Source organism: Orbicella franksi, chromosome 2, assembly GCF_964199315.1.
Source record: "Orbicella franksi chromosome 2, jaOrbFran1.1, whole genome shotgun sequence".
NCBI lineage: Eukaryota > Metazoa > Cnidaria > Anthozoa > Scleractinia > Merulinidae > Orbicella > Orbicella franksi.
In genome coordinates this window covers 21488823-21509778 of record NC_138146.1, presented here as the reverse complement: position 1 = coordinate 21509778, position 20956 = coordinate 21488823, and the positions used below count along the sequence as shown (strand labels likewise).

Genomic DNA, 20956 nt, shown 5'->3' with positions numbered 1-20956 from the left:
AAAATCAAACAAACAAAACAAAACAATAAACCAAGCTCATTCAGGACTAAATCAGAAGAATATCAGCCATCAGGCTTTCCTGTGTGGACCTCACTCAAACCCTTCTGTCCCTACTGTCAAGACCAAGGACAGATATTCTTCCAGAACCCTTGTACTACAGCTTCAGTTTGAAGAATTCAAATTAATCAACAAGCAACTGGGCTATTAAAACTGAAGGATACGCAAGTGACCATGGCAATGTACACAAACCAAGTAAAGAGGCAATAGTAAGTGCAGCATACAGTATGTAATGGTATGTCTGCAAAAAAATCAAGTTGCATAAATTAAAAATGATTCATTTTCTTCCTTTTCAAATTTACATGTAATGTTCTATTTAATTGGTGCTAAAAAATAAAAGCTTTTCTATAACATGACCTGCACAAGTTAATTAAGAAGTAAATACTATGGGACTCTATTTTAGACTGAACATTACTTTAATTTGTACCTTCCATCTTTCTCGCCCACTTGTGAGCCCAATTAAAACACAGCAAATGACATTTCCTATTATAACCGGCAGCATATGTACACCCACAGTGCCAGATGACATCAATATTATACACAACAGCATCTGAAGTGGTTAACAATAAATCGATCAGATAAAAAAACTAAATTTATGGTACAAGTCAAATGCTACCATTGAATGCCATTCAAATACAAGTAATGTAGAAATGCACTAACACTAACTAATGAGCTTTCTTAAAGTAAGTATCAAGTTTCTCTTCAAGCTATAGCTTTGCTCATTAATTGATGACAGCAAAACCACATCTTACGGCTGCTTGTTCATCAAACAACACCCTACGTGAAATAGCCCTTTACTGAAAGAAAAAATTATCCTTGATCATTAACTATGATGATAGGGCTCTTCATACAAACATATTTTACATTTGATAACCAGATACATGCCACGTTATTTCAGCTGTATTGCAAAGTAGTTTACAAAATTAAGGAGTTGTGATCTACTTCTTAAATTAAGTTCTCCCACAACTGTTTGACGACAAATTGCCTTTATGTGAAACACATCTATATATTTGCTTTGAGATTCCTTTGTCAACGAAATGCAAAACTTTAAATTATTTCTCCACACTGGATGCAATTGACATTGTTGATACTAGATATTAGAGGATGCACATCACACATGCAGCTTCAAGTAAATGGCCAAGCTCACCATGAGTCTCTGTAGCTCAGTGGTTATAGCACTTGACCATTATCTGGGAGATCATGAGATTGAATCCTGCAGGGACTTTTTTCTTTGTCCCATGTTTGCAGCGTGCTGAACTATTCACCTTTTACAACTTTATTTCTTGATTAGACTTACTAGACTCCCTAGGCCAGATCCCAATTTCACTTTGGCTACTGTCTCTTTGGAAAGTTCTGTTTAAAATAAAATATCTCTTAACAATCAGTTATAAAAAATCCATGATAATGCATGAAACAACAAAATGTTCCTATGTTCCTGAGATTAAGATAAACTACTACTAACAGTATTTATGTACATGTGAAGACAAGAAGACAAGAGGGAGAATAAGAATGTTCAATAACACTTTCCCCATCATTTTCTTTACCCTAAAACCAGACTTTGTACTATGTTTTGAGATGCCTGTAATCAGGAAAAGTAACTAACTACACCCTCGTTAACCAGTTTTCACAAGTACCAATGTTGCCTCCTTGTAACATTTGCGCTAATTTTGCTTGTTATTTGTACTCTACTTAGTGGAGTTGGACAACATTTGAACAACTTACAATAGTTTGGAATACAAATGCTTTACCACTATTATGTTCTTAAATGATAATTTAACCCACCTAAAAATTCCATCTCTTCCTTGATGTCTAGACATGTACAAAGAAACACAGGAAGAAGACCACATAACAGCAACTTAACCTGGTTTCATAAGGCAATACAACTGAAATGAGCTTGGCGTTAGGACTAGTTAAGATAATACACCATGAAATTAATACACATAAGGATCATCAAGACTGTGCTCTAAGAAAATTTTCAGGGAGCCCTATGCCAGCTAGGGTGTCCAGCTCTCCAAGCTGATGACCCAAAACAATTAGGTCATCAATTGATTGATTAATAAAGTAATTAATTAAAATTTATAATTAAGTCATGGTTTAATTAGTTAATAATAAATTCAACCATGGAATTAAATTGTACAAGTGATTTCGAAGTTTTTTGGTTTTGCTGTATGGCGTACACATTGTCAAATTACTCCTGGTGGCTTTCTACCTGCAAACAAGTTTGACTTTCCCAGTAAACATACCACCATTTCAAATTATGTTATCACAAATGCTAACAGATAGTTTTTCAATTTAGATTTTTCCAAACTCCAAAATGTACAGCTGCTGAGACAATGAACGTGATGGTTTTTCCGAGAACTGCATGGTGGATTTCACAATGACAACCGAATGCTCTGTAAAAATAGAAACACGCACAGACAACAGGAGCAGAATTTATTTTGCGAAAAAGTGTCAAAATCTCATATGTTGGACGATCTGCGTGGCTGTTGTAAAGCAGAATTATGTGACATGTGTAAAAAGTAACAATACCGGCAGAAAAACCAAGGCTTATAAATTTAAATTTGATCTAAAAACAGAAGATGAAGTGGCTCTCCCTGTGATGCACCACTTCTAATTACCTTTTTCTTATGTTTTATTATTTTACTCAAGGTAATTCCCTTGAAATTGTTCTACTATCAAACTTTTTTTGAAACTTGGCATAATTAACATTCATGATATAAACATTAAAAAAATGCAATAAAAAAATGGGGTCACCGTGTTTGTTTACGCGTCAGCAGGCACCTAAAATGGGGTATTTTTACTGGTTGCACATTAAAAATTCGAATCACCTTCATACAGAATTAAGACTCGGTTACTTGAAAGACACAAAATTTTATCTTGAAAGTAAGGCTTCTCTTATTCACATAAGCAGTATTGCTTCATTTAAGCCATTTTTGATTGCCTGTTTGTGAGAATATTGCACTTTTTTGGACAGTTCTGTGGCCAGCTTGAAGTCCTTGTCTTGGCCAAAATACACCCAGTATGGAACTATTTTCCAAAAAAAATCATGTTCTACTATCAAATTTTTTTTTGTCTTCAAATATGTTCTTTATTTGACTGTTCTTAGCAAATACCTGAAAAAAAAATCGGGGGTCACTGCGCTCGTTTAAGAGAAAAGGAGCATTTATTTTGCTATCGAGCTTAGTTTAAGGGAAATCTCTTACGTTTTGCACATGCACACACTCATGCACATGCGCTAATGACGCAAAAATCACATGCAGTAGGGATGTGGGATGCAATACTAAGGAATTACCTTAAGCTCACCTAACAAGCAGGTTGCAATATTCATTTAATCTCAATACCACACAAGCTACGGTATGTAGCCAAATTAAAGAGATACTCACCCACGTAATAAGATGTAAGAGTTCCAGAAAATTGATCACAAGAAACATACTGGCTGGGACAGTGACTAGGTTTACTAACAAAAGTGTCTTTTCAAGACTGCTTAGGATAAAACCTAAAATAGAGTCAAATCTAAAGTTATTATTAGTAAGTGCATGGAGAATGTAAAATGTCATCAGCTACCAGACACTTAAAGCTCACCGCTGACTGGTTAACTACACGTATTTAAAGTGAGATATACTTGTTATACAATGCTTTTGTGTGGTATACCAAGGAAATCATGTCCCACAAAACACAGTTTTCTATTTTCTCGGTGTACACACGATCCTTTTAACTATTTTATACCACGCCATAGAAAATACATAGGCCAACACAATCAATGCAGCAACATAAGCGCAGCACAAGATGGAAAGGTTGAGTACAACACTGCCAAATATACAATAGTTTTCCTGTATTCATATTGGCTGTATTTTCTATGGCATGGCATAAAACCTGATATTTATGCAGAGAGGGATTTTTTCTGATTTTACAAAAACAATATAATTCAAATAATTTCTATTACAGGGCAGGCTTAAGTCACACGTAGGCCACTGACCTACACTGCAGAAGCTTATCCCAGTTTCTATAATTAACAAGACTAAGAGTATTGCTTATATTTCCCCTGGATGGAATGCTAGTCCATTGCAGGTTAGCCCTGGGTGAGAAAGGCAGTATGAAAGCAAAATGTCTTGTACAAGAATGCAACATAATGAACCTGGTCAGCACTCACACCAGGATGGCTCAACCTGCAGTTCAATGTGCCGATTATTAAATAAAAATACACAGTGTCTCCCTCCTACAGAGGAACCTTATTATACCAAAGAGCCAGGGGACTTGAAAAATATGTTTGCTATAATGAGGTTTCATCATTTTGAGATTCTTTTCCATATAATTTACTGTTACTGGGGTGAAGAACATCATTCATTATACTGAGGAATTTGTTGTATAGAGGTTCATTAAATCAAGGTTTCACTGTGCTATATACGAGGATGTTAACTATGTGTACACAAATAAGCATTCCCTGTTAGTATAAAGGCATTTTCAGCCAATTAGAGAATAGTACTTACGCTCAGGAGGTCTCTCCTCTCCAGCTTTATGGACTATATTCTGATGCATAAAAGATGATCTACTTGGTGGGTAGAAAACTTGAAGAAAAGGAAATCTGAAATGCAAAAAATTCATAGAGTTAGTGAGTCTTGTTATTATTCAGGTCCAGAGGCATTTCCGAGACACTACATGAATCTCTGTGGAACTTTGCCCCTATTTCTGTATTAATTTTTGAGGAGGAGATAAGCTGAGCATCTGAAGAGAGAAGACTGTTAACTGAGTCCTCCCCCAAAACACAACATACATAAACAAGGGCCTGAAAACATTTCAACCCACACCTTAAATTCAACCAGAAGGCAAATTTATAACCCTATAGGGCCAGTTTACATGTACATAATTTATTAATAAAAGTCACATAATAGTTGTGTCAAGTGAATCATATCTACCTACCCAAATATAATACAGAAGAAGGGTGTCACAGACCAGCTGAACACATTTCCTGACACTGCTGTCAACGTCAGCTGACCAACTATTGGATAGCTAATATATAGAATATACTCCATATTCTGTACAAAGAGATCATAGGATTACAAAATTATTAAAGATATACTGAACTCTAAAGCCTGAATAACAACATACAGAATGTAATGCAACCCATACTGACTTTTAATAATTATTACATCCAAACAATGTATTTGATATTGAAAGTAGCAATATTAAAGAGAGCTGTTAAAAAATAAATGTTACCTAAGAGCCTTAATAAGAGAATGTCTGTTATGAAATGTTTGCCCATCACAATATCATGGAAAGCAATATTTTTAATAATAATAATAATAATAATAATAATAATAATAATCATAACAATAACAATAACAATAACAATAATAATAACAATAACGACAACAACAACAGTAATAATAATAATAATAATAATAATAATAATACCACAATAAACTCAGGCTCTTCATGCTGAAGTTGCTTGAACTGAAGAAGACCAACTCCACCTTTAGAAAGATTAATGAAGAAAATTTAATTCAAGTAAATAGCACAAATCTTTCATTACTCTAGGACCGGGAGAAAACGCCTGCCTTATAATAAAACAAGAGGAGAGTGAAACACTACATGACCGTATAAGATGCTGACTAATAAATAAAAGCCATCACTCTTTTTAATTACAAATCATATAAAATAAGTTAAAATAGATGTCATAATAACTGTGTCAAATTGCTCTCATGAATTTAAACCTTCCATCTTAAGCCTGCACATGCCTACAGACCAATTTCTCATGTCCAGCAAACAAATTTGAGCTATTACAACCTAAACACTTTTGAAAAATATGTAAACTTAAACCAATACAAGATAAGGTAAGACCACGCAATTGAGCACAAGGTAACTCCCTCAATTCTCTGATTTTCAGGGGGAAAAGTGCTGATGATGATGTCATGTTTGGTGAATAACAATCTGGGACTAGGAATCCCAAAATATAAGGAACATCTTTGGAAAATGTCAGAAACCTCTGGATGTCTTAAGATAATGGTCAGGTTGTTTTCAAAGATCCTGACACTTTGAGGATAAAAACCTTTGACAGGTACACACAAATAAGTGATCAACCTGAAGAAAATATTAGTACAAGTACTTTTATCAAGCTGAGAAACTATTTCTTTTTCAAAGTTAACCCTTGTCTTATCTTAGCGGTGGCAAATGGTAATCCAAGATTTTGTGAGATGGTGAGACATACATGTATTGATCTATGACCCAGAGACCTTTATAGTCTTGCAGAAGAAAATGAGACTTCCAAATGGAGGGAATCACAAGATAATTCAAGAAGGCAAGACACTTGAAATTTGACTAAAAGTCCGTAAAATAAATATTTCATGAAGGACTATTCACCACCCCTCGCATGGTCTGGTTGACATGAAAGATAAGCCGCACTTAAAACAACTCGCTCTCTAATAATATTGTGTGAACAAAAAAAAGAAGACAAATCTGGCAGTAAATGGGACCAAGGACACTGGGTGCTTCCTGGGATAGCAATGAGAGTGGGTGGTAGTGACACACCCTGGACAGGTAATTGGGTGGTTAGCAGACACACCCTGCAAACAAAGTGGGGTAGTTAGTGGACTCAAACCCCAAAGCATAAACACAATGTGGGGCGGTTAGCAGACACAAACCCCAAAGCAGAAACTTGGGCGGTTGGTGGACACACCCAGTGAATGAATCGGGGTGATAGCGCACTCACCCAGAGAATGAAGCCCCCAACCTAGCTGCTTTAGGTAGCTAAGAATAAGGTGGGGTAAGGGACCCTCCCAGCCTGATGCAGGCGATAGCTAAGTGGAAGGTGTGCACCCAGGCCAGTAGTCCAAGTTTACTTATAGGGAGGGTAGAGGAGGGAAAGGAAACACTGTACACTAGCCAAGGAAAATAGCTGACGTGCCTAGGATGCTACTGGTACAAAGACTTGTGTAGCATAACATGTTCGTGAGTACTGTTTGTTGAGACCGGATATGCAACAGATAATAAAACTGATAACGTAAGATGAGCATACAATAGTAATGGATAGGATTAATACCATTGACATGAACCTTAATTGTTGATAAGGATATCGAGACAACATAGCTAGTAGTGTCCATTATTTATGATATCAAGTTACTTGGCATGTTTGTAATGCACTTACACAATAACAGAATAGCATCTCTGTGGCTGAGACATATCAATGGACAGTAATACTAAGCTCTTGTGGTTAACTATACTTTACAAGTAAAGTTTACAACAAAATAACTTTAAATGTCATTGCTTGTAAACAATGAAATCCATCTTACCTGATAGCACAATAAATACATTGTAAATAAATATCAGTCCTAGATTAAATACTGATTTCCTAAAGGCAACAAAAAGAAAATTATTGATGGGCACGATATAATTATGCTTTTAAAGTACTCACTGTACATGTGTGCTTTAAATGGATCAGTTTCAGGATGAGAGAAATGGGGCTGTACTCTTAAGCTGTGGGACCAGACTGAACTGACCTTGAGACTTCTGCTAAAGGGAGACTGCATTACACATTTCATTATTTCTTATTAAACTTACCATAGAAATGGAATAAGGCAGTACATTACCGACAACTGGAAAATAAGAACTGAAAGGACATACGCAACCAGAGAACTGTGAATCAAAGAAAAAACAGACAAGAATACTCTTAAATTGTTAGCAAACCTTTATAAGATGCATAATGCTCAATGACAACATTGTTCTTTATATAAACTGTAAATTGGTTCTCAAGAGTTCAACGTAGCCAGGCTTTATTTGGCATAACTTTTGTCAGTACAGATATATTTTTGACATTAGCATTGTCTGACAGTTTGGATTGATGGATCACATGACCAGTAATTCAGCAAACAGTAAATAAACTTTAAGCAAACTTAAAAAAAAAAAACAATCACACTTGAGGCATCACTGTTAGTCCCCTGATTAAGGTTCATAAGTTATTGACAAGCTAGAATAATTTGATCTGAGATCTTCGTAATACCTCATGATTGTATCACCAAACACAAACCATTTAAATTTAGAGTATAATGCTTTTTTGTTAATTCATTTTATACACTTGGAAGATGTAACTGTCAGAGAGGAATGCATCATACTACAGTTATTTAATTAATAAAACTAGTTTTATCTTAATACTTTTATTTCTTCAGTATGTAATATTTTGACATCTTAAGTTTGGTTTTCCAGATTTCTCAACCATTATTGATCAAACATGTGACTGTATAATTAATTAGACTCCCCAACTGATTTTTAACTGTCCAACTGATGCATGAGAAAGCCAAAATAATGATGAACAAAAACATGAAAAAATAATGATTTATAAACTACTGTAGTAAAAACAGTGGGTGGAGATGGCGTAGTATATTTCAGAGGAGTCCCTGCAAAATGTCCAAGTTACCATTGTTTATTATAGAAGCATCTGCTTGCTCTGCAATTACATTTGCAAGCATCTGTACAAGTTAGCAATGATACTGATTATTGGCACAGTTATTTCCAAGACCCTACCTTCGTTTAGTTCTTGAAGTGCTGTCTACAAGATACATAATCAAAATGCAGAAAATTGCTGATCCAAACAACCTGTGTCAAGAAGTATACAAAATAGTCAAAAAAATTATAAATTTCCCTTGCAGTTGTAATAATTAAACTGAATAGTTCATGAAATACCAGCTTGGGGTTCCTAAAAATTAGAGAAGTGGACACCAACAGGGTTTGTATATACATGTATGACATTCTAAATCAGGCTTTGATGACATCTAGTATATTTTTGTTCTGAATGGGAGACTGAAAACACAATTTGTACAGTGAACTCTGTTTGTAAGGCAGACACCTTCAGGAGTAGCTTTAGCTGTCTCTTATTGAGATATATCCACCTTACAGAGAGTTCAGTTATACGGGAACTAGTGACAGTCGGAAAAAATGAGACAGTCATGTCTGCTTGAGGGAGGTGTCCCCTTTAACAGTGACAGCTGTTTTGGAGAACAAAATAATAAATTATGCACATTGTAATAGAAACACAAACCAAGCAGTAAAAAGGCACAGTGGAAAATGTATTGCATGCCTCGTACACTCCCAAAATATGCTTACAGGAGATCATGTTTGCACACATGAAGCCATTAAAATATTTAATATACATAATATACATCACATCAAATCAACAGTGTTATTTCTGTCAAATTCTACTAGTTGGCTGTCCCTAGAGAGAGCCTACTAATTGGAGACACTTGTACATACATTTCACCTCCAATGTAGAACAAAGGCACAGCACAGGGAAGAAAAACACAGGCAAACTTTTTGTTGTGTTGACAAGGTCCAGGGAGGAATGTATCTCCTCCTCCTGTATATCCTGCATCATGAAAGTCACGTAACTGAAACTAAAAAAGACAAGCATTTTGCCATTAGAGAGTAACGTAGCTATCTTTAGCTTATATTCAGTAACTGCAGTAAACTGCAGTAAAGCATGAAACATAAAACACATAAGCTTCAGTCAACTCAAGCTTACCAATAACATTAATTTTCCATGTACCTGTAAATATTTGCTGAGAAGAAAAAGCTAAGGCTAAAAAAAGCTAGCAAGTCGGAATTAAGGTTACAGTATACCTTCGGGTCGGCAATTTTCTTCAAATTTGGATTTTTGGGTCAAAATAGTGGTCGAAGAATAATCTCTAATTTCTGAAAAAAAAATTTGAAAAAGGCTAAATATTGGCGGAGAAATGGCGGTTTTACGTTTTCACCGGAAGTAAAAGTTTACCTCTTGATTGACAGCCCTATGGCGCATATGCAATCAACCGAGACGATTTTCGCGGGAATTACCTATATGGATGTCACGAATTGACTACTCAGTTGATCAGCATTGTTGTTCTGACTACCCAGCATTTTTGGTATTAGGCGTGTCTCTATTAAGTTAAAAGTAAACATAGACCACGTTTAAACCATGGACCAGTTCGAAAAAGCAAAAACAGCGAAGAACGAATGAAAATACATCAATGAGTGAAGAAGCGATAGTTCGCCACGCGGATGAAGCTATAGTTATCGTATAAGGCGGGCAAATATTCGTGGTAAGAGAAAAGAAAGGTTCTGTAAAAATTTCGGAACTTGACAGCAATAACAGGGAAGCTGAGTCCGATATCGATGAATCGTTGGACTCATTGAGACCATTTGAAATATTATCCATGCACAGTTGCCCACACACAGTTGCTCTCTGCGCTTTCTTTTGTTTGTTTCCTTCGCTCAGCCACTCTAGCGTTCGTATCCTTTTTAGTCTTCCCCATTTTGCCAGACCAGCTTCACGAAAAACCGAGCTACAGAAAAATTATCTCTCTGCCTTCGGTTCCTTGAGCGCATTGCTAAATACAAGAGTTTTTTAGAGATTCGCGCGTAAATTTCATCAGGAGGTTAACGGTAGTAAACTTTCCCTGCACTGATTGGCTTAGTTATCTGAGAACCCAGTTGAAGGCGTTTGTGGGCGGAGTTTGTTTGCCAAGCATAAAATTTTTCTTAGCGCTGTTTTCTCGAATAAATTTTTTCACTTGAAGCAGACACTTTAAAGAGTTATAACTCAAAGGGATTTTGTTCAATTGCTCTTAAATTTGGACAGTGGCTAGTTTAACATATAAACTACAAAAGCGTGTCTGGGAATTGTTAATTTCGAGATACTTTTTCTTCGAGAGCGATTTTTTTACGATCACTCCACATTTTTTTAATCCTATTTCGAAAATGTTCTGTAACTTTTTACTGCAATTGAATATGCCAAAACGCAGACACGTTTTTTAAGCGCTTTGGGCCCTGAAACCGAGGAAAAAATTAAATTGGCGAAAAACGAAATTCGCTTTGACTTGTAGCTTTCGAAAGGTGATTCGGGCGCTCGCATTTAGTGGTCGTGAAAAATTCGACAATTCATTTTCTTTCAAAATTCCTGGTATAGTTTGATAGCCAGCTCTATAAGCTTTAATTTTATATGGGGTTTAGGTATCTACAGCTTAAACTACACGCGCTACATCGCTTGCGCGCGAGACACCCCTGAAGGTATACTGTAACCTTAAATGCCGAGCATGAAGGCATCCTCAACTAAGGATTAAAGCTACATTAACAATTTTCGGGAAGTTTACCAAGACTAGAGCTTAAATAGATATAAAACATACCAAGGAAAAGTTACGAAATTCGCCATGAACGATAGCTGAGAAATCAGCCACTTCATTTGTATGAGCTTAGCTTACCGTGTCTTCAGTCTGCTGTTGTTTGCGGACGTCAGTGACTTGACGTACAACACGAATTTGCCGAAGGTCTGTTCCGTCCATACTTTTTAATGCTTGTAGGACACTGTGCTCATGTTTCTTTATGCAGAAATTATTCCTTATTTCTCATTTTAAGCAAAGAAATGACAGAAATAAGTTGCTTTCAGGAGCAGCGTTCACGTTTACCCTTCTACCTGTCCCGCCATATTGAAAATTGCGAGAGTACTGGGAATAAAACTAGCACCAGTTTCCTCTCTCATATCATGACTCTTCCAACAAATGCTCCCCCGTGATCTGTGTACGCACTTATTTAATTATCGCTTGTGATTCCCGTCCCAAAACGGCAAATTGAAAAAAGAGATTTCTATTTCCGTTTCTTGTTACCTAAAATTGAAGCTGAACTCTTAAAAGGCAGTTACACTGTAGTCAAAGAGCAAATTTCAAGATTTGAACGAGAAAAAGATAGACCAGTTTAGACTTTGCGTTCTCCCCCTTTTCCTTTTTTTCCGCCATTCTATTCTACCCTAGCTATAGTTGGCCTTTCAGTGGCCATTCTACTCGTTGGAATCTTTTCTGGAAAGCAAGAGATTATGATCCTCTTGATCGTACTCAATATGCTTTGAAAGAACTTTTTCTACTCCATCAGCTAATAATCCGGAAACCCGCTCGTCGCCTTCATTAAAAGTGACGTCACAAGTGGCATAAGGGCTATGCTGGTCCGGCTCAGAAAGCCCTCTATGGGCATTTGAGATACAATACATTGATCACCCGAGGTCACCCCAAAAGGAATTAATGACAACCAATTCCCAGTTATTTGCAGCTAACTGAAAGCGTTGAAAACGTACAATGTACCATAACCATAACATTCCAAGCACCTCAATGCTAAGGAGCTCAGGCGAGCAATAAAATAATGATTGGTAATATTGTAAACTTATAATAATTAAGAGACGTTTCGTATAAAGAATGTCTCTCTGTCTCAGTCATTGTTTTGATTCTATGACCATTTTTTAATTGTGATATCTATCGAGAATCTAAGATAATTGACAAAGTACATTACTTCAAAGAAATTCGGACGTTACATGTAAAATTTTCGAACACTTTTTATCTCATTTCGGACAAATCTAGGACACTTTGCTTAAACATAGCTAAATGAAATTTATGCCCACAAACCACGCATTAGACTGAAATATCATCTATTAAAAACAATTAGATTATGAACTCGAGATTTCTATCGCCGCGATAGTTGACGAGAGCGCAGTGTTGGAGTGTTTCTGTCCCGGAACTTTCGGTCTGATAGTTGCCCCTTGGAAATTTGATGTTCTTAAAACTAGCATATTTGGCCCTAGAAGCTTCGCTTCTCGGGCAAATATTTGTTTTAAGAACATCAAATTTCTACGGGGCAATTATCAGCCGATAGTTCCTCGACAGAAACACTCTATTGTTTAATTATATAGAAAGTGAGTGGCGTGGCCAATCAGAGAACGGCATTCGTGATAGAACGCTAATAGATTTACCCTAATGACAAATAGTCAGGACACGCAAAGACACTTCAGTCCAATATGTTCCCATAATATTTATCAGAAATTGTAAGTCAGTCAACTCTGTTTTTCCAACTTATTCACCTTGAAAGATTTCTTAAGATCATTACTTTCTGATGAAAGGGTTGCACTTTCGTGACTTGCAAGGGCAAGTTCAGAAAGTAAGCATACCAAACATACTAAGGGCTCGTTCAAACGTGAAACCTGTATTTTGATATTTAAAAATATTTGATTAAATTTAAAAATTACTCCCAAAATATACTCGTGGTCGCCCAGTAAGGATTTGTTTTGAAACAAAATCGTCCGTGAGCATGGTTGCAACTCGCCGGCGACCAATGGCTTTGAAGCGGGGGAGTCCCCGGCACAATAAGGACTACTCAAACTATTGCGAAACATGATGAATAACACGTGCAACGTGCGGGTTTCGACTAGTTTCGAACCGGAACAAGTATCTACGCAAGAGAATTTTGAAAAAGTTCTGACAGTTCTATATCAAACTATACTCATTTTCTGGTTCCAGAGTTATACAGAGAACGATGTCTTTGTTTGGTGAATATCCATGCATCAATCAAACGATTGCTCCAAGTTACATCTCGTTCACTTCGGCCACGATATCTGTTGGAATGTGCTTGTTTACCATACCAGGGAACCTTCTTATCGTGTTGGCTATCTTCATCGACCCCAACAAAGATCTTAAATCGCCGTTTAACTACTTCGTGGCCAACCTAGCCATCAGTGATCTTGTAGTTGGCTTTGTTGTCGATCCGATGTCTGTGGCGTTCCATGTAAGCGAAGGAGTTGCGAAAGAATATCCAACCGATCTTGTTTATCTCCACATCCCGTACTTCATTTCGTGTACAGCTTCAGTTCTCAGTCTCGCTGCCTTGACGGTGGACCGATTTTTGGCGATTACTTCTCCGCTATCTTACAGAACAAAACTGAATCCTAAGCGAGCTGGTTTTGTGGCGGCTGGCATCTGGGCATTCTCACTTAGCTGTCCATTTGTATACCTTGTTACTGGTTACCTGACGTACGCTTTTGTCTTCGCTCATACAGTCATAATTGCCACATTTCTGATCATGTTATTGACTTATCTTAAAATTTTTCGCGTGTTTAAGGATCAAGTAAAACAGTGGGACTCCTTGGATCAGTCTAACGAAGATAATCATGCAAAGAGGCAGGCTGTAAGATGGGAACAGAAAGTGACCAAGACCTTCATGATAATGTTGGCCCTCTTTTTGGCGTGCTATCTGCCTTCGTGTATTTGTATCTACATAACTAATCTCTGTAGTTCCTGCAGTTGTACTTTTATTCACTGGGCCAGAGATGTCCATTTTCTTTTGATTCTCGCCAATTCAGGGGTGAACCCCTTTGTCTATGCGTGGCGATTTGAGAATTTCAGGAAGGCAGTCGCGAAGCTGCTGAATTGCAGGAAGTGTTGCAGTCACTCAAGAAGAAAAACAATAGAATTTGACACCTTCACGGAAAGCACCACAAGCGGCTCAAAGTAGAAACTTTATATAAATATGCCTGAATTAAGCAGGTAATGACGGTTCAAAATATCAACTGACTGGACAGTCATATTCACCCTAAGTAATGAACCACGACTGTGCTTGTCCACACTGGCTGATTTGGGGGCGTGGCAGGCCCCTTTTCAAAGACTCTGACCCCCCCTCCCATCCCACCCGTTTAGTGCTATACCTATTCCTTCAGTAAGATTTCATGGGGGTAGCAATGCAAATTTTTGCTTGCTATGTGCTACAATGATCGTGTATTGCGCTGTCTAAATTACCAATGCATGCTCATTTACTGTTGTCATAATGAGACATTGGGTATCTCACAGGCTATTGTAGCCTGTGAACACAGTAACAGAGAGATATCCACATTTTTCAGCAGTGTGAAGGAAAAGCCAGGAATCTGTCTGTGTTCGCAGCTTACTCATAGGCTTATTGTCCTCTGCTTATGTGGTTGCAGCTAAAACATTTTCTCCTGCACCTTTGATTCGCAGTTAAGAACTCAACCAATCATTGGCTTTTACACTACCATTAATTATCTTAGGAAACAGACAATGTTAGCTGTAAAGAGTTCAAATTGCCACATCCCATGGGTTTTTGATTGGTACCCTGCGAGCAGAGTAGCTTTCAATCTACAAAGCAACTTTGCCTGTAGGGTATTTGATTGGTGGATTGGTTGGTGTTTGTTTGTTTCTTATGTATTTATTTATGACAGGCAGCGACAAAAAAAAAGTATTTTACTATATCAGTTATTTTCAGCAAATGAACTGTACAAACTCAATTTAGTGCTTTTAATATCGGAAAAGAAAAAAACTGACGAAAATGTTAAAAAAAATTATTTAATCATCCTTATATAGGGGACAAAATTAGTTAAGTGCACATTGTATCAATTTCATGAGTTAATATTAAACTGTTGATGTGGCAGCCTTCTCCAAGGCAAATATTTAATAAATTTTAAATTGTCAGAAGACTCCCACATGTTGAGCTGTGAATGTTTGATCTGTTTCATGAGGGTGGTAAAGGTGGGTATAGATCATGTTTCACGGAAAATAAAGCAGCCCTTTCACAATTTACGAAAAATACAACATTGGCATTTCACGGTTCACGGAAAATAAAAGAGAACGTTTTGGAAAATCACGGTTCACGGCGACTATGGAAATCACGATTCACGGGGAAAAAAATGGCTATTTCACATTTCACAGGAAATAAAAAGGGCCGATCACGGGTCACGAAAATACCCTTTACCACCCTCTTTCATGGATGGACTTACACCATCCCTTATGTTGTTTTTTTATGCTTAAAACCAGTGAGAAGATACATAGATGACCTTTGTTCATACTTTTATACACTATATTAAGGAAAGTGAAAAAAAAAAGAACATAAAAATTGAAATAAAATCTCAAAATATAGTAAATCTCGTGTCACAAGCTGTCAAGTCAGGTGTAACGTTAAAAATTGAGAAATTATGCTACAACAGCAGTTTTGATATATTATTTCATATATTTACAAAAATTCGGTTCGATTCAAAAACTGGCGGTTAATGATGATGTGATGTTAAAATTAAAATAGTCTCGAAGTGTTTGGTGATTCACCTGCTTGCCATCACAAAAGTTCGTTTAACTTCGTGGGAAACGCTACACGCAGCCGGACGTTGTTTGGATATCTGATCCCAATGAACACAAATTTGAACGATTTTATTTCTTCGTATTCTCCTTAGTTTTAGTGAAAACGTCAGGAGGCCCTAGACACACACCATGTGAGTGCCGCGCGCAAATGCGGAATTATTGGAACATACCGTAGTGATTCCGTCGATTTTCGATCGAATTAGTGCCTTATTGTTACAGTTCTTACGGAAGCAACCTTTTAAGAATAAGGATAAGAGTCCAATGCATTTCCAAAAGTGATCAGGGTAGCTAGATCAAGTGGGATTTGCTTTTGCTGGAAGACTTATTTATTCACGATAGGTCCCAAGACGGATCAGTTATCTGTCTTTTCAAGGCCATCATTACCTCATAACGATACTCACCTCACGAAGAAATTGAGCACGACTCAGCTACACTGGCAGAGAAAGCTTGAGAGAGCTAACATGTGACTGTTTTGGCTGTTTTAAGATAAACTTCATACAAATCAGTAGCCTTGGAAAAGAGGATTGAGTTTACTAGAAGTTGTTTTCAAGAAATCGACACTTAAAGGGCGCGCTAGTTCTTTGCCTTTCTTAACTTGTGCACTGGAAAGAGAAGGGTTGTCGTTATCCTGAATTAATTTCAAACAAAATTTGCGGTTCGTCTTGTTTATTGGACTACCCAGTTGATATTGCTTGACCACAAGCATGTCCGGGTGTCTGGAAAACCCGAATAGCGAATAGCGAACAGCGAATAGTCCCGAATAGCGAATAGCGAATAGTACGAATAGTGCGAATAGTGCGAATAGTGGCGAACAGTCTCGAATAGTGGCGAATAGTGGTAAATAGTGGCAAATGGTGGCAAATAGTGGCAAATAGTGACTAATAGTAACAAATAGGGTACCCAGTATCTCGCAGTTAACCTGGTAGCAACTTGGGATGGGATTTTTCCGCTAAATAGCACAGACGCGTATCAGGGCAAAAGGTGTTTCTAAACGTAATTTCTTCTGTTTTAACCGCTGCAAAAGCGTTAATACGTCTTTATTAGGTTATCCTTGTGTTTTCTGTTTTCTTAATGTCGGCGATGGACAGCCTACTAGCCTGAGTCCGGAGAAGAAAAGGTAATAAATTCACTGAGATTCTGTTTTTTATTTGGATAATTAATTAACGCTGGATATTAGATCTAAAGCGGTGACTATTGACGACTACTCGTCACTATTCGCCACTTTTCGCGACTGCTCGCCACTATTCGCACTATTCGAGACTATTCGCACTATTCGGGACTCTTCGCAATTCGCTATTCACGACTATTCGCTATTCGCTGTTCGGGTTTTCCAGACACCCAGCATGTCCTGGGAACGCGCTCAGTAAGAATAAAGTGAAACACTAAACCAACAACATACAATTATTCCTTACAAGGGTCTTACAAGCTCAGTTAATTAAGTAAATACTTTTAAGTAAGGAATTTAAAAACCCTTAAGAGTTGACAGGTCGTTGGTCTAGAACAAAGTTGAAGCAGTTAATCAAGAAAACCTACTTGATCCTTTTTTTCTCCTGTGCGTTAACCATGATGCACACACTTCATCTTCCCTATAAACTGAATTGGAACAATAGGGAAACTGATAATTAACCTTATTAGCCTCAAAAGGGTCTCTGAATTCCTCGTTTTTAAGTGTTTGTAATCGATAACTAAGAAAAAGAAAATCCTACATGATCTTGATGTCACGATGGACTCCCGCAAGGAGTATCAAGTGATGACTTTTGGGGATTAGCTTGGCTTGTATAACAACGAAATCAATTCTCGATGTAAAAGCCAACATAACTGATTAATTGCTGGCTGAATTTAATAACATTAAAATCTGACCTTGTTTTGAAACAAACGGGTAGCGGACTACCCAGGTTACCATAGAAACTACAAGAACAGTTATCTTTAGAATTACCTCCTGCACCACCCAAGGGATTTAGAGCTACACAAATGGCTTTGTCGTGATTACAAAAACGCGCCCGTAAGATGCAAATCGATTAAAATAATAGTAGAATAACTGTTATTAAGGGACTTAAGCTTTTGTGTTCGGCTTCTTTCTTGTTTTGCTGCTTGGCCGACAAGATACTGCTTTTAATTACATTTGAATGATTACTCAACTGGTCGCGGCTCATCAGTTCGTTTGACACTCAGCTAGAAAAATCAATATTTGAATTGAGAAGAGGACAACTATATTAACGTTATAATTCGTGATATGAACTGTTACTTTACTGTGAAAAACTTGTGATCAAGAAAGATTGGAACACGCAGATATGGCTGTGGGCGAAGGAAGAAATTCGACAACGGCACATGGAATAAGATGGTTCTCAACTGAGGTGAACAAAAACTTCATAGGAAAACAAAACAGGTTGAAAAAAGACAAGAAGCTCTCCGAGTTTGAAGCCTTTTCTAAACTCGCAGATCGGAAAAGGGAAACAAAATCTCAAGCCGGCTTTTTCGCCAATTACAACAGGACGGAATTTTCTCGGGATATGATCCGTTCGCCCGTGGAAAAACCTCCACGAATTCGGAAGCAGTCCCTAATCACAGATGCGATCGATACGAGACTGCTACAGAAACAAAGCGAAAAGTTGGAATACAATTACGTTGTTGTGGAAGAAACTGAGCTTGAGAAGTCGACAAGAGAACGGTTGATACGCGAAGTAAAGCAGCAAAATTGGGTGGAAAACGAGATGAATGCTCACCAAGAAAACTCATTATCTTCGCCGAGTTTATCACAAAGACAAAACAGCGCAGCTACACTTGACGGTGAAAAACACTTTAACAGTAGATCTTTGATGAGCTTTGCACCCAGAGTACAGTACTTCAATCATATGGTACACATGGATAAAGGCGAGTTTTCCAAACAATTCTGCGACGTCCTAGGTCCTGGTTTGTGTACCCTTTGCACAAAGTCGCAAATGCAGCAATTTGTCATCGACGAACACACCCGAAGCTTTCCGGACATTTGTGTGTCGCCGTACGTTTTATGCGTACCGCAAGAAAGCGAAAGAGACATAAAAACCTCGTTCTCAATCTATAAAGAATGCGATCCGCTCCAACGGAGAAGACCGTCAACAGTCTCACCCACTCACAACATAAACGGCTTGAAAACGCGTCCAAATAGTTGCGTCCATGTCAAAACGCGTGTAACTGGGTCAACGTTCGATGCTCACTGCATTTCGAACGAAAGTAGCACTCAGGGCTTAGAACCTCATCATCAATTTCGCACAGAGACGCCGATTTCGTCGCTCTGTAGCTCGAGAAGATCAAGTATAACGAGGAATTTGATGGATTCAAAAAGTCAAGAATTGTGCGCGAGAGAGGAAGGTTCCGACGAAGTTGTTGAACGAGTTGTCACTCCGAACAAACCACGAGTAAGAATCTCTCCTGAACTCGACTGGCCCAGAACTGACTATAAAGATAGAAAAAGCAATAAGTTAGATCCGAATTGTTTCAGTAAAAGAAGCGCAGCACCTCGTTCTTCATCGAGACTGAATGCTACAAGATCAAGAAGTTCGATGTGCAAAACTCCCTCCATTGAAAGAACAGGAAAACTCCGTGAGTTACCTTACTGGAAGTTTTTAATACCCGAGCCCCCCATGATGGAAGTCGGACGAATGAATGTAAGCATTTATACTCCAAAACAGATTCCAGGAATTAAGATTTTTGATGAAACATTTTTTGATATTTGAAATGTAATATTGAAAGAAGTCTCTAGGCCACCTTGTCAGGTCTAGTAAGTAGAAGCTAATGATAATGATAGGTCCTCCTGGAGAGGTCATTTTAAAAAGGTTGTAAAGTTTTGAAAACTCAGCTTCAAAATGACATAATTAAACAGTCATTAGTAAGGCAAATGACAACAAATCATACCGGAAATGATGAAGTAGAGAATAAAAAAGAGACAAAAACAGTAAGGATTAAAGAACGTCCTTTAATTCGTTCGTTTTGCTTCAACAAAATCGGGTTTACTCAGTTCCGTCAATTTATAAATATTGGCAAGGCAGAGACGTCCCGAGACTGATGTTTTGGCTATTGCCAACGAGACAGGCGAGCGAAAACGCGAGCCTGTCGAGGCGGCAGAATATAGAGCCGTGCGTAGTTTGATGGCTATGCAGAAACAATCTCAGATCATTCAGCTCGATTTTCGTGTAATCCGGTTCCGTCAGTGATATTTTTTTGGCCACATTAGGATGTAGCCGGATGTTGTCGATATGTCGCACGAACCAATCAGAACACTATTTTTCTTTGTGACGTTACGAGGCTTCGATATTTGTTCAGCTCTTCTGCATGCGGAAGTATTTTGCCTACTATTCTGCTTTTTGAGGCGTATACATCTTGGATTTGTTGTGATTGAATCGTACAATTGTTAAAGCTCAACAAGACCCGAGTTGTTTTCTGGAATGACTTCGAGTGTTGTTTATTTGATTCAGAGTAACGCTCAGGATTTGTTCGCCATCCGTTCGACGAATTATTTCGGTAAGTAGTTTGTTTTCAATGTGCGCGTGCACGAACGCGCGCTAATGACGCCATAAATTATGCGCAGTAAGGATGCGCAATGCAATACTGGAGAATGACCTTAAGCACCGACCGTTGCCGCGAGAAAGGGGGTGCAACTTAGAAGCAAAATCGAGGTCCTCCAGCTGTTAGTACAAAGCCCACTTGACCTCACTTCTATTCTCAATTATAACAGAGCTAGGTTTCACGCTCCGGTCAATGGGCAAGAGACTGAAAGGAAAGGGGACAGACCTTCCTGCCTCATCCCAGCATGCCAAGCAGCCGACCCTCATAAACCACTCTGTATGACATCTGCTGATTCCAAATATTTGAACACCATATCACGACCAAGGCAAGTAGAATACACGAGAATAAAAAAATTGTTTGATCTCGAGTAAATCGCAATTTCGTACTTTTTGCATCAAAACAGTGAATGCATCGTTTCCATGAAAACATGGAGCTCAAGA

General features: G+C 37.9%; 3 protein-coding genes across 4 annotated transcripts in view; 2 read left to right on the top strand and 1 right to left on the bottom strand.

Annotated features, from left to right (window-relative positions):
- The window catches only part of LOC145478648 (uncharacterized), a 41547-nt gene that overhangs the window by 10046 nt on the left and 10545 nt on the right, over nt 1-20956 (bottom strand). The window contains exons 1-13 of one of the 2 annotated variants that reach the window (XM_081456742.1): nt 11280-11785; nt 9298-9437; nt 8572-8643; nt 7612-7686; nt 7344-7402; nt 5470-5528; nt 4975-5090; nt 4545-4639; nt 3441-3553; nt 1840-1918; nt 1355-1410; nt 485-607; nt 222-298 (exon numbers count right to left, since the gene is read on the bottom strand). In XM_081456742.1, coding sequence (XP_081312868.1) covers nt 222-298; nt 485-607; nt 1355-1410; nt 1840-1918; nt 3441-3553; nt 4545-4639; nt 4975-5090; nt 5470-5528; nt 7344-7402; nt 7612-7686; nt 8572-8643; nt 9298-9437; nt 11280-11360 — 1145 coding nt within the window. In that variant the 5' untranslated portion in view covers nt 11361-11785. Of the gene's footprint in view, nt 1-221; nt 299-484; nt 608-1354; nt 1411-1839; nt 1919-3440; nt 3554-4544; nt 4640-4974; nt 5091-5469; nt 5783-7343; nt 7403-7611; nt 7687-8571; nt 8644-9297; nt 9438-11279; nt 11786-20956 lie in introns of those variants that run through there. The other variant, XM_081456743.1, reaches the window with a different exon arrangement.
- Nucleotides 13103-16009, top strand: LOC145478623 (adenosine receptor A1-like). Its single transcript, XM_081456719.1, has one exon. It carries the CDS (start codon nt 13372-13374, stop codon nt 14344-14346), a length of 975 nt encoding a protein of 324 aa, XP_081312845.1. The 5' UTR covers nt 13103-13371; the 3' UTR covers nt 14347-16009.
- On the top strand, nt 17880-19740 carry LOC145468799 (uncharacterized). Its single transcript, XM_081452503.1, has one exon. It carries the CDS (start codon nt 18266-18268, stop codon nt 19685-19687), a length of 1422 nt encoding a protein of 473 aa, XP_081308629.1. The 5' UTR covers nt 17880-18265; the 3' UTR covers nt 19688-19740.